Raw genomic sequence first — 10,878 nt, 5'->3', positions numbered from 1 at the left:
GCTCCATCATTGCACTGCATGTACTAGTCTACAAGACTGCACACTCACATTTCCCCACAGGGTGTTTCATCTCAACACATCACTTCATGGAGGTGGGATGGAGCACTTGGATACTGAGCACTTGGACAATGCATCCTTTTTTCAAAATCAGAATTTGAACTAATGCAACTAGCTAATGGCTAATCTGGTCACATGTATGATTTTCATATGCATCATGTCATTCTCCTTGTGTGAAGCTCACCTAACAGGAGTGCTATGCTTCTCATGCACCCAGCATGTCTACCAGAAATGGCTCCACTCAAAGACAAATCTGGAATACTGAAGCTTGACTTTTAGATATTTTCCCCAAATTATTCAGCCCAACTTCCATGCTAGCTTCTGATGTTCAGTACGTGCAATGGAAGATTTATATGAAGTATGCTAAGATCAATTTAACTCCTAAGCTTAGAGCTACTGACTTGTAATTCATTTAATTATTAAGAAGTGAATCAGTAAAAGCTAAATTATAGACATCTTTGTGTGACATGACTCAATCTCACATGGGTGTATCATGCCATCTACTGGTAATATAAAACATTGAGACAGAAAAAATGTAAACGGTTGTAGCACTTCATGTGTATATAGAATCATAATTTTACCTCACAAATGCACATGCAGACTAGGGTAATACAAACTGGAGTGTCTGTTAAGGCCAGTGCTGTATGTGGGATGACCCCCACGGTGGCGAGGACATGGAGGAAGGTTATGGGAATGTATAGTTCACACACTTCCCAGACTCACCACATTCCACAGCACGGCCAGCAGAGGTCACCAGAGAGCAAGTATATTTACGCTTCTTGCTCTACAAAAACAACAGCAGTAAAAACATTAACAAACAATCGACTGGAAATATAATACTGTGCTTTATTGTTTTCTTCTTTTGGTTTATAACACTGAATGGTTTGTTACAGTACAAATTCATAACAAGAATGGTGTATTTGAACACTTGGTTATATGGCATAAAATATAAGTGCTTGCTGTAAATGTGCAATACAAAATAATATTGTTTATATAACTAAACAAAATAGAATACAAAATGTCAAAAAATATGGTGTCATTATTGCATAAGGAGCAATGCTCTAAAATATGGCCTTGTCATTCCTTCTGTGGCTTCAATAAATCACAGTTAGCTGAGTATTGTACCGTGGAAAAAATATCAAAACAAATACTGCTGATGACAGCAAACATGACAACAGCAACACTGCTGCACTAATACAAGTCTCTTCAACTAGGAAACAGGAAGTGCAACACACAAGTCTTTGGTCAGTGAGGTCCATGAACAAGTATTTTTCCTCAAAGTCAAAACCACTACCATGTGTTCAAAAGTATGTGAGAACTTGTGACTGTAGGTTTGTGATACTTGAGTAGTGTCCATTTTTTTCAAACTTGTGCTTTTCCGTCTAAAGATCTTTGGATGAACATAGGAAATTGTGGTTACCGACATGCTTCACTCATTGTGCAAAATTATGACGGTCGAATGTTACATAACAAATCTGACCGACACCATGTCAACACATTTTGGGCAATGTCATACTAAATCAGCCAATAAAAAGCCATAATTTAATACAAATAATAAATAAGGAACTTTGGCACAAATATTGGGCAAAATCATTAAACATTCATTTTCTTTTCCACTAAACGACACACCACACAGACACCACAATGACAGAATTAGATTATTCTAAAATATTAGTGTATCAATTCTCCAAAACACTGATTGTCAATAGCTTAGTTTAGGATTAGCAGTCTGTCAAGTGATATGTTGAACGTTTACATTAAATGAACACAAGATTTGATTTTTTTTTTTGTCTGGGTCTTGTCATCGCTCGCAGACGACGAGCAGCTTTTGGCACATGGGGCTGCTACACAGCAGAGAGCCTCAACAGACCTCCAGGAATTATTAAATACATGTCATCATCTCTGAAGCAGCTGAGGCTGCTTGTCGTCATTCTTTGGTCATTTCGTGTCTTCGTCCGAGAAGCGAAGCGTCACCTTCCTCGGAACCTGACACCTTTTTTCCGCTCTCTTCACCTCTCCTCTCCTCTCTCTATCCCTCCGTCCGTTCCCGGCGCGGTGCCGGTCTTAGAGGCAGATGTTGATCTGTTTGGCCAGCTCTCTCTCCAGGTCCGAGATGAGCGTGTCGAAGTCCTTCAGGCTCAGCCTGCAGGTGAACGGGGCGTCAAAGTCCAGCGCGAAGTCGTCCACGTAGAGGCCGGCGGTTGACGGCTGTGCCGTCGTCTGCCCGATGTCCTCGTCCTCCTCGTCCTCCTCGTCGCTGTCGCTGCCCGCCACCTCGTCGTAGTCCGCCTCGCCGCCCGACAGGAAGTCCCGCCCACAGAGGCTCCAGTCGCCGGCGTAGCGGTTGCAGGGCGGGCTCTCGAGACGGCCACGCCCACGCCGCGAGACCACCGCCTCCTGGGGCATGTCCAGGCGCAGGGGCAGCCGCTGACCTCGCCGCTGCAGGGCATTGTGGGATAGCGTGTGTGGGGCGGGGGTGGGGGAGGGAGGCGGGTGCTCAGTGGTGACCGGTGAAGGAGAGGGGGAGTCTGGGACCCTGTCTGTGGGAACTGGGGGGGAACAGACATGAAGAACGGCTCTTAGACACGGAATCACACTCACATGTACATTGTACACACACACACACACACACACACACACACACACACTGACACACAAATGCAGACTCTTGTTCTCTCAGATGAATGGACCTTCACTCACATATGCAGACATTCACACAAATTATCATATTTGTCCTCCCCTGGCCACAATAATGACCAGAGGAAGTGAACGGCTGTGTGTGTCTGCCAAAATACACACTCATCAAAGAGCGCTGTGGAGATGTATAGTATGTCCACAGTTGGCCAGAGTTACGTCCACCCCACCCCTTTAATTCACACAGACCCTTCACACACGCAACACTAACTCACTGCTCTTCCACCCACACACACACACAAACACTGAGCTGAAACAGTGACTTAACCCACATACTGACCAATGACGTGGGTGAATGAACACACACACACACACACACAGACACACACACAAATATGCACCACTAGCCACAACCACATCCACACAAACACAAATACACTCACACACGTACCCCACCCATCTAACACAAACACACCCACCCACATTCACACAAACGCCCACACACACACACACACACACACACACACACACTCACTGGGCCACAGCTGCAGCAGGTAATGCAGGACTTCGATATGGCGCTTGAAGTCCACGGCGCTGGCGATGTCCTCGCTGTGGGCGAAGCTTCGGCCCCCTCGGCCCGCGTTGTGCTGCGCGGGCACGGCTGGCATGGCGGCGGGCGCCCCTGGCACCACGGGGATCCAGGACTCCTGCGTGGGCGTGAGCAGCACGGGCCCGAAGCACACCGCCAGGTTCTGGCACGTCATGCGGTTGCTGTCGCAGAAGGACGCCACCAGGCTCAGGTGGTCCAGCAGCAGAGTGAGGGTGGCCTGGAGTGGACAGGGGTGGACGGTGGGGGGGGGGGGGGGGTCAGGGGAGAGAGAGGGGGGTCAGAGAGACGGAGCGCTGCATGGACACACACAGAACACACAGAACAGTGGGCCTCTCCACACTCAGCAGTCGGGAATCAAACAGTTGGTGAGAAACGTCCTCTCAAACATAAACAGCACTGAGTGTCTCTTTTCCGCCATCCATCCTCATCTGCCCGCTTACATAAAGGAGAAGGATGGGGAAAACCCCTGGCCAACGCAGGGAGAGAGAAATACAAAGAAAGAGGTAGAGAGAGGGAGAGGGAGAGAGGGGCTAAGAAGAGGGAGCCAGTGTTTCAACAAACTGCCCACACTTTTCTTTTTAAAGTTGGGGAATTGGGCCGGGGGGTTGATGTTGGCATTGAAAAAAAGGAACATTGAAAACACACGGCATTAAGAGGAGAGGTTCACATTATTAAAGTCTGTTTGTTTTGGAATAGGCCGGGAAACACAAGGCTAAGCCCTCTGGATTCAAAAAGGGGGGATAAACAAACATATGATTACCCAACGAGAGAGCGAACGATGGAGAGGGAAAGAGAGAAAGGAGAGAGAGAGAGAGAGAGAAAGAGAGAGAGAGGTCTGTAACATTCCGTTCCATGGCTCAGTGCCAGTGAAAGGGAGAATGTTCTGGGCTTCGTTGCGGCTGGGCTCTGGACCCCCTTCCTCCCCCACCTCCTCCTCCTCCTCCTCCTCCTCCTCCTCCTCAACTCTGCTCCATCTCTCTGTCTGTCCATCCATCCACCACTCCTCCAGCCCCTTTCTCTCTCTCTCTCTTTCTCTCTCTCTATCTCTCTCTGTCCCCACTTTCTCAAGCATTCTTGCATAATGCTGTCAAAGCGCAATGAGAGGCACTCGGCCTCACGTGTGTTGACACGAGCCGTGTTTACGCACTCGGGCCGGCGGACAGCGGAGGCTCGTTTTTCTGTCATGCCTGTTGACTCAGGCAAAAGAGATGAGGAGAAAATGAACAGAGAGAGAGAGTGAGAGAGAGAGAGAGAGAGAGAGGGAGAGAGAGAGAGAGTGTGTGTGTGTGTGTGTGTGTGTGTGAGAGAGAGAGAGAGCTCACAACCCAAACTCTGGAGCCGGGCCCATTCCCTTCACCTCAGAGCAGTCAACGGCAGCACTCCGAGCCTACATCAACTATCGGCGAACGACAAGAACAAAGGATGGCGGCGGAAAGCAAGAAGAAGAGAGGGATGACAGAAGAAAGCGGAGAGGAGAGGTACCTTCTCGGGCTCGGGCAGGCACTGGAGGAGGGACACGGTGGTGTGGCTCCGCTGGGTGTCCACGTCGGTCCGGCAGGCCGGCCTCAAGGACATGGCCTCCAGAACCACCTCGTACAGGGTCCTCATGATGAGCGGCGACGGCAGCTCACGCAGGTAGTCCTTCAGGATGCCTGCGCCAAAATCACACAGCAGCAGCAGCCAGGCATGATTGAGATGGACTGAGGCAGGCTAACCTTTTGAACATAGCGTACATTCTGCACCAGAGCCCCTGACCACTCCAGCTAATCTTGTTTCCCCCTCGTTTTCCCTAAATCACTCGGGCTGTGCTAAATGCTGTCACAAGCGTTTCATAGAGCTGGTTGTCTTCGTCATCCTGCTTGGCAGCCATTGCCCTGGGGTGGAAGGCTCCTCTAGATGAGACAGTCAGACATTCACTGGCAAATCACCACCATCAAAACCAGACTCAGCAGCTTCACTCTGTGGTACTGATTTGGCATTGCTCTGGGCCTGACAGCAGTTCAACTCTGTGGTACTGATTTGGCATTGACTAGGGCCAGGTTTGTTCAGGGCAAGGTCTGTTCTACAGTCTAAGCTCAGACCCATAACAGGCATAACTGGCTATCTGGCCACAAGTTCACACCATTTAACTTCCTTTGTTCAACAGTAGCAGAGACCATAGAGAGGGAGGTGAAGGCTGTAGAAATTGCAGACAGGGGTTTAGTGGTACCAACCGGTAATGACGTTGATGTCAGGGTACAGGTCCTCGTTAAGAATGACCGCTGTGCTGTCCCTCTCAAACGCATCCCTCAGCTCCTTCTTCACCGCGGCCGAACCACAGAGTCGGTACAGGCCCACTACCTGCACACACGTCAACACACACACACACACACACAGAGAGAGAGAGAGGGAGCGAGAGAGATTTGCACTTGTTAATACACAGCAGACACCAAGAAAGAATTGCGTGATGTTGACAACTTCCAACCGTAATAACAAATGCCTCGGCTGAGAAGAATTTTGCCACCAGAATGCCAAACCCCCCGATCCCTCAAGCTGTATTTTTCCACTGAAACTCGCCGGACTCCCTTCCCATTGAGTTTTCCACTCCATAAATAGTTCCACGTCGTGCCTGATCAAAAACGTGCGCAAAGCAGCTGTGTGCCGCGAGCAGAGCGCTCCCCTCCTCCTCCTCCTCCTCCTCCTCCTCACCTTCAGGCCGCGCTTCTCGATCTCGGCCACGCACTTCTGGATGAGCAGGGGCACCTGGAGCGCCGAGCCCTCCTTGTCCACCAGGTGGCGCAGCTCCACGCCGAAGACGCTGGGTGGGGGCAGCTCGCTGAGGCGCGGCGGCGGGGCCTCCCACTGCTCCAGCAGGGTCAGCTTCACGTACAGCAGCCCGCGCGGCTCCAGACGCACACACAGCTGCTGACTGCGCGAGCCTACGGAGGGAGGAGAGGAGGAGGAGGAGGAGGAGGAGGAAGAGGAGGAGGAGGAGGAAGGGGTGAAGAGGGGGGGATGAAGTGGGGAGGGAGAGAGAGAAAAGAAGAGTGTGTGAAATGTAAAGTAAAGGTGGAAAGATGGATGGGTAGGGATGACAGCAGCAAAGAGAGTAGGAGAGAGAGAGAGAGAGAGAGAGAGTGAGGGGATAGAGAGAGAGATAGAGAGAAAGAGAGAGAGAGGATTGAAAGAAAGAAGTACACAGAGGGAAGTGGAGCGAGAGATAGAGGTGGAGATGTGGAGATAGAGAGAGCAGAGGAAGCCCAAACAGAGGAGATGATTCAGGGGGGAGAAGTAAGGAAGAGAGCTCAGTAAATCCTCTCCACAAGTGGCCCTTTGATCTCTGGCCTTTGGGAAACACACTTCATGTTTATTCCTGTAAACGCTGCAGACCTACTTTTGGTTTTCATGGACTCATTTGTGGGTGGTTTTAGAAAAAAAAGCTTTGTACTCTTTAAAGTAAATGATATCAATTAAAATATTATTTAGAGACAGATCTGATTTAAACCAATGTAAACCAATGTAAACTAGTATAAACCAGTATAAACCAGCGTGAGTGTGCTCTCTCTGTGTCGACTGACCTCTGAACAGTGGTGGGATGGCCACGGCCCCAAGGCAGCAGACGCGGTTCCGTGTGGGTGCCACCGAGCCGTTGGTGGGCTGCCCGGTGCCCGCGGTGCCCGTGACGGGCGTGAGCACCACCAGTTTGAGCAGGCGCGCCCGCTCCAGCTCCAGGTTGAAGGTGTGGTTGAGGGGCAGGGTGGCGCCGCGGCAGGTGAGCAGCGAGGTGCGGGCGCGCGTCACGCCGTCCACCTGGATGGCGCAGAACACCTCCTTGCCCGCGTCGGCCCTCGCCGCCGCCCGGGTCAGCTCCTCCACGCCCAGCAGGTGGACGGTGAGCAGGCCCGACATGCGCTGGCCGCAGCGCGGCTGCTCCGCCAGGCTGTACATGCGGAAGGAGCCGGCGTCCGCCAGGGGCACCACGGAGCCCGAGCCCTGCGCCTCCTGCCCGCCCTGGTGCAGCGGGGGAGGGGGCGCGGCCGAGCCGGAGCCCTGGGAGCCCGCGGTGGAGGAGGCGGCGCCGGCCTGCTTGGGCAGGAGCTCGGGGGAGTCCCCGTCGCTGAGGTAGCCGCCCTTGTCGGCGGAGCGCGCTCGGGAGGCCCGGCGGCGGGGCCGGGCGGGCGGGGCGCTGCTGTCCAGGTGGTAGCGGCTGATGACGTTGTTGGAGGACTCCTTGCGGGCGTTGGGCGGCGAGGCGTCGTCGTGGGCGCCGGTGCCCCCCGGGCCGTTGGCGTGGCGCTGGGAGCGCGAGGAGCGCAGGCTGAGCTTGCGGCGCAGCTCGGGCAGCTTGCGCATCTTCATGGAGAGGCGGCGCACCGTGCCCGGCGACTTGATCCGCTCCATCATGCTGCTGCCCGCTCCGCCCGACGCGCCCGACTTCTTGGACGCCGGAGCAGGGTTGTCCGAAGAGGAGGAGGTCGCACCTCCACCTGCGCTGCTGCTGCCGGAGGGTCCAGCCACCGCCTGGACATCAGCCTGCTGCACCCTCTGCTGCGACATATCTGGACAGACCGCAGAGACAGGACACTTAAGCACTCCCATGTTATAAGCACCAACACAACATGAACACTTCCATATTATGTCCAGGGATGGGCAGTATTTATCATACCGGTACATGCATTTAAAATAGGTGTTTCAAATACAAAATAGCATTTTGTCATTTGTATTTTAGTGGGTGGAAGAAGATGGCTGCATATTTTGTATCAAAATGCTTTATATGTGTGTATTTTTGTGTATTTTGCAAAACAATACATGTAGCCTCTGACTGGTGTTGACTTGGTTATTTGGTCAGAGTTGTGATCAGAATATTGAGACTACGAAAATGATCCAGTACAAGACCAATAGCATGTAGGCTGCTCACACACACAGTACTCTCCCTCTCACACCGACCCACTCGTCCAACCACATGGTTACTTGCTCACCCACACTTACTGTATTATGTTTGCCTGTTTTTGGCAAAACAGAACTTTGACTGTGATGTGTATACTGTACAGTATGTGTCCAAAGCTGGTGATACTCAAGGCATCTTTCTGAGCAGAGTTGCAGAGCAATGCTCCTGAGTATTGTTGTTCTGGCATTCTGGTTGTTCTGGTTTCCTTTGATATTGACCAATTAATTTTTCTGGAGAACTTAACTCATCAGTAAGAACCGGTTCTGTGGTTGCCTTGCAACACTGCTCAAATATTTTCTCCATGTATCATCTAAATAAACACAATTGCTCCCAATTGGTTAGTTTATACCACTTGATAAGTTCTGTTGTGACTTTTTGAGGACATCTCTGATACAGTATTTAGGCTATGAGATGGAACAGGCAGGTCAGCATAGTGTTGATCTGGTGACAGTTTGCAGATTCTGCATGTCTCATCGTCAGAGAAAAGCTGTTGCTCTCAAACTCTGTCCACTTAATCAGTGCCAGTGTACTGATGAAGGAATGGATTACATAGATATGGAAGGTTTGCAAAGTGATTTCATGCTTGTGCAAGTGTATTTCAGTAATACAGAAATTCAGTATTTTATTTTGATATATGGCATGGCTACGGAATGTTTATTTTGATACACTTAAAATAAGGGTATATATAAAATATATATACCGGTAATATCTAATTTGATATCATATTTTAAAATGAATTGTGATCATTATTTTCCCCCATCTCTGCACATATCCTGACCCTGTATACTCTCCTGTTCAGGACCTGAGCAGTGCTCGAATATTTACTGCCAACAGTACTGTAGCAGGTATAAATTGCAACAGCAAGACAATGTCAGTGTGTTACAGTATGTAACTGACTCAGGTCTGGGGTGTGTGTGCTGGCGAGTGTGTGTTGGGGTGTGTGTGTTGGGGTGTGTGTGCTGGGGAGTGTGTGCTGGGGCGTGTGTGCTGGGGTGTGTGTGCTGGGGTGTGTGTGCTGGGTGTGTGTGGTGACTGGCTGCATACCTGGGCTGTCCTTCCTGCTGCTGCTGCTACTGCTGCTGCAGGCCAGCTCAGCCGTGTCTCTGGGGCTGGTGCTGGAGGCTGCACCCTGGGCCCCTCTGCTGCTGCTGCTGCTGCTGGCCGCGCTGCTCCCCGTGGCGCCTGGTTTGGGGGCCCTGCTGTGCTCCTCCGCCCCCCTCTCCCCTCTCCTCCTCCAGGGGTCGCCGTACTCGCCGCCGCTGTCCTCCACCCGCGCGTCCTCCTCCTCGGGGATGGGGTTGTACCAGATGTTGTGCTCTCCGTCGGCCGTCTGCTTCCTGTCCGTCAGGCCGCCGGCGAGCAGGCGCGAGGCCTCCTCCGAAGCCTGGGTCTTTCCCGTGGACAGCACCCAGGCCCGGCTGCTCCTCTCCAGGTTCTGGAGGTAGGCCCCGTGGCCGGCCAGCCGCACCGTGCTGGAAGAGGAGGAGGAGGAGGAGGCGACACTGACCTCCGTGTATCCTGTGGCCGCAGGCGGGGGGGCCAGGTCAGGCAGGGCCGCGTCGATGGAGTCCCACAGGGGGCTGGAGGGCACAGCCTCCCACTCGAAGTCCAAACACTGGCTCTCCGCGCCGTCTTCGCTCAAAGTCTTTTGGCTCCAGGCCGGCTTGGAGGCCTGGGCCTTTCCTGAGGAGTTCTCCCATTCCTGAGCTCTGTGCACCAGGGCCTGAGTGGCCTCCACGCGGGGCTGCTCCCTGGACGTGGACGCCTGCTTCGCCCAGTTCTGCTTCTTGGCCACGGTGATCTGCGTCCGTCTGGTAAAGTCTTCGGCGAGCGAGCTGTCCACTTCGGCACCGACGAAGGTCAGCGCTGACGATGATGAAGAGCCCTGGTCCAGAGGAGTCTTCCCCTGGACATCTGAAATTGGAGGGGAGAGAGGGGACATCAATTACTGTCACCGCTGGGGCTGACTACAGCCCTTATTTGGTGTGAAAATATTTGGTTTAGGAAGGAATGAGCGCCATCTCGGGCCTGACAGAATGTGCGGTTCAACTCGGGGCAGAGAAATGAACTCAATCCATCACGCTGAATTTCGAATAAAAGAGCCATTAGTCTGATGATAAAGCCATGTGTTTCTGTTAAAGGCTGTTGCCCTCCACTGATCTGGAAACAGCGACTTGTTCTCCAAACACAGCGTTCTAAAGCTAAACCCTCCTCAAGAACATATAAACAAACAAACAGAGCAAAAACAAGATACAGGAGCACGGAGAGGAAGAGAGAGGGTGGGGGGTGGGGGCTAAACTATTTAGCCGTCTATTTTCAAAACTATTTTCTCACCCCTTCTCTCCCTCTCTCTCTCTCTCTCTCTCTCTCTGACATCCTGCACATCTGGTGGTCTCTCCCCCTCTCTGCTCTGTGAGTGACTCGTGACACATAGAATGCATGAGGCTCTGTCCCGACCACCACTCTCATGAATGGGCCCTCTGTCTGTCCTGCTCTCACTGTGCTTCAGTGCATCTGTCTGTTTCTGCATGTCTGTCTGTCTGTCTGTCTGTCTCAGCGCTTGTGTATGCTTGCGTTACAAACAAGCATTCCTGCATGTTTGTTGACCTCATGCATTTACGAGAGTTAGCACAACGTCTGGCACATTCTT

At 52.0% G+C, this 10,878-nt stretch overlaps 1 protein-coding gene across 1 annotated transcript in view; it reads right to left on the bottom strand.

Annotated features, from left to right (window-relative positions):
* Nucleotides 1-889: 889 nt before the first annotated feature.
* LOC134070666 (rho GTPase-activating protein SYDE1) overlaps nt 890-10,878 on the bottom strand; it is a 23,457-nt gene continuing 13,468 nt past the window's right edge. Inside the window, exons 2-8 of the mRNA XM_062527072.1 lie at nt 9,273-10,142; nt 6,859-7,839; nt 5,990-6,219; nt 5,515-5,641; nt 4,784-4,953; nt 3,227-3,518; nt 890-2,606 (exon numbers count right to left, since the gene is read on the bottom strand). Coding sequence (XP_062383056.1) covers nt 2,122-2,606; nt 3,227-3,518; nt 4,784-4,953; nt 5,515-5,641; nt 5,990-6,219; nt 6,859-7,839; nt 9,273-10,142 — 3,155 coding nt within the window. The 3' untranslated portion in view covers nt 890-2,121. The remainder of the gene's footprint in view (nt 2,607-3,226; nt 3,519-4,783; nt 4,954-5,514; nt 5,642-5,989; nt 6,220-6,858; nt 7,840-9,272; nt 10,143-10,878) is intronic.

Source organism: Sardina pilchardus, chromosome 22, assembly GCF_963854185.1.
Source record: "Sardina pilchardus chromosome 22, fSarPil1.1, whole genome shotgun sequence".
Classification (NCBI taxonomy): domain Eukaryota; kingdom Metazoa; phylum Chordata; class Actinopteri; order Clupeiformes; family Clupeidae; genus Sardina; species Sardina pilchardus.
Note: the sequence above shows the minus strand (reverse complement) of the source record. Positions and strands in the feature narration are given on the sequence as shown.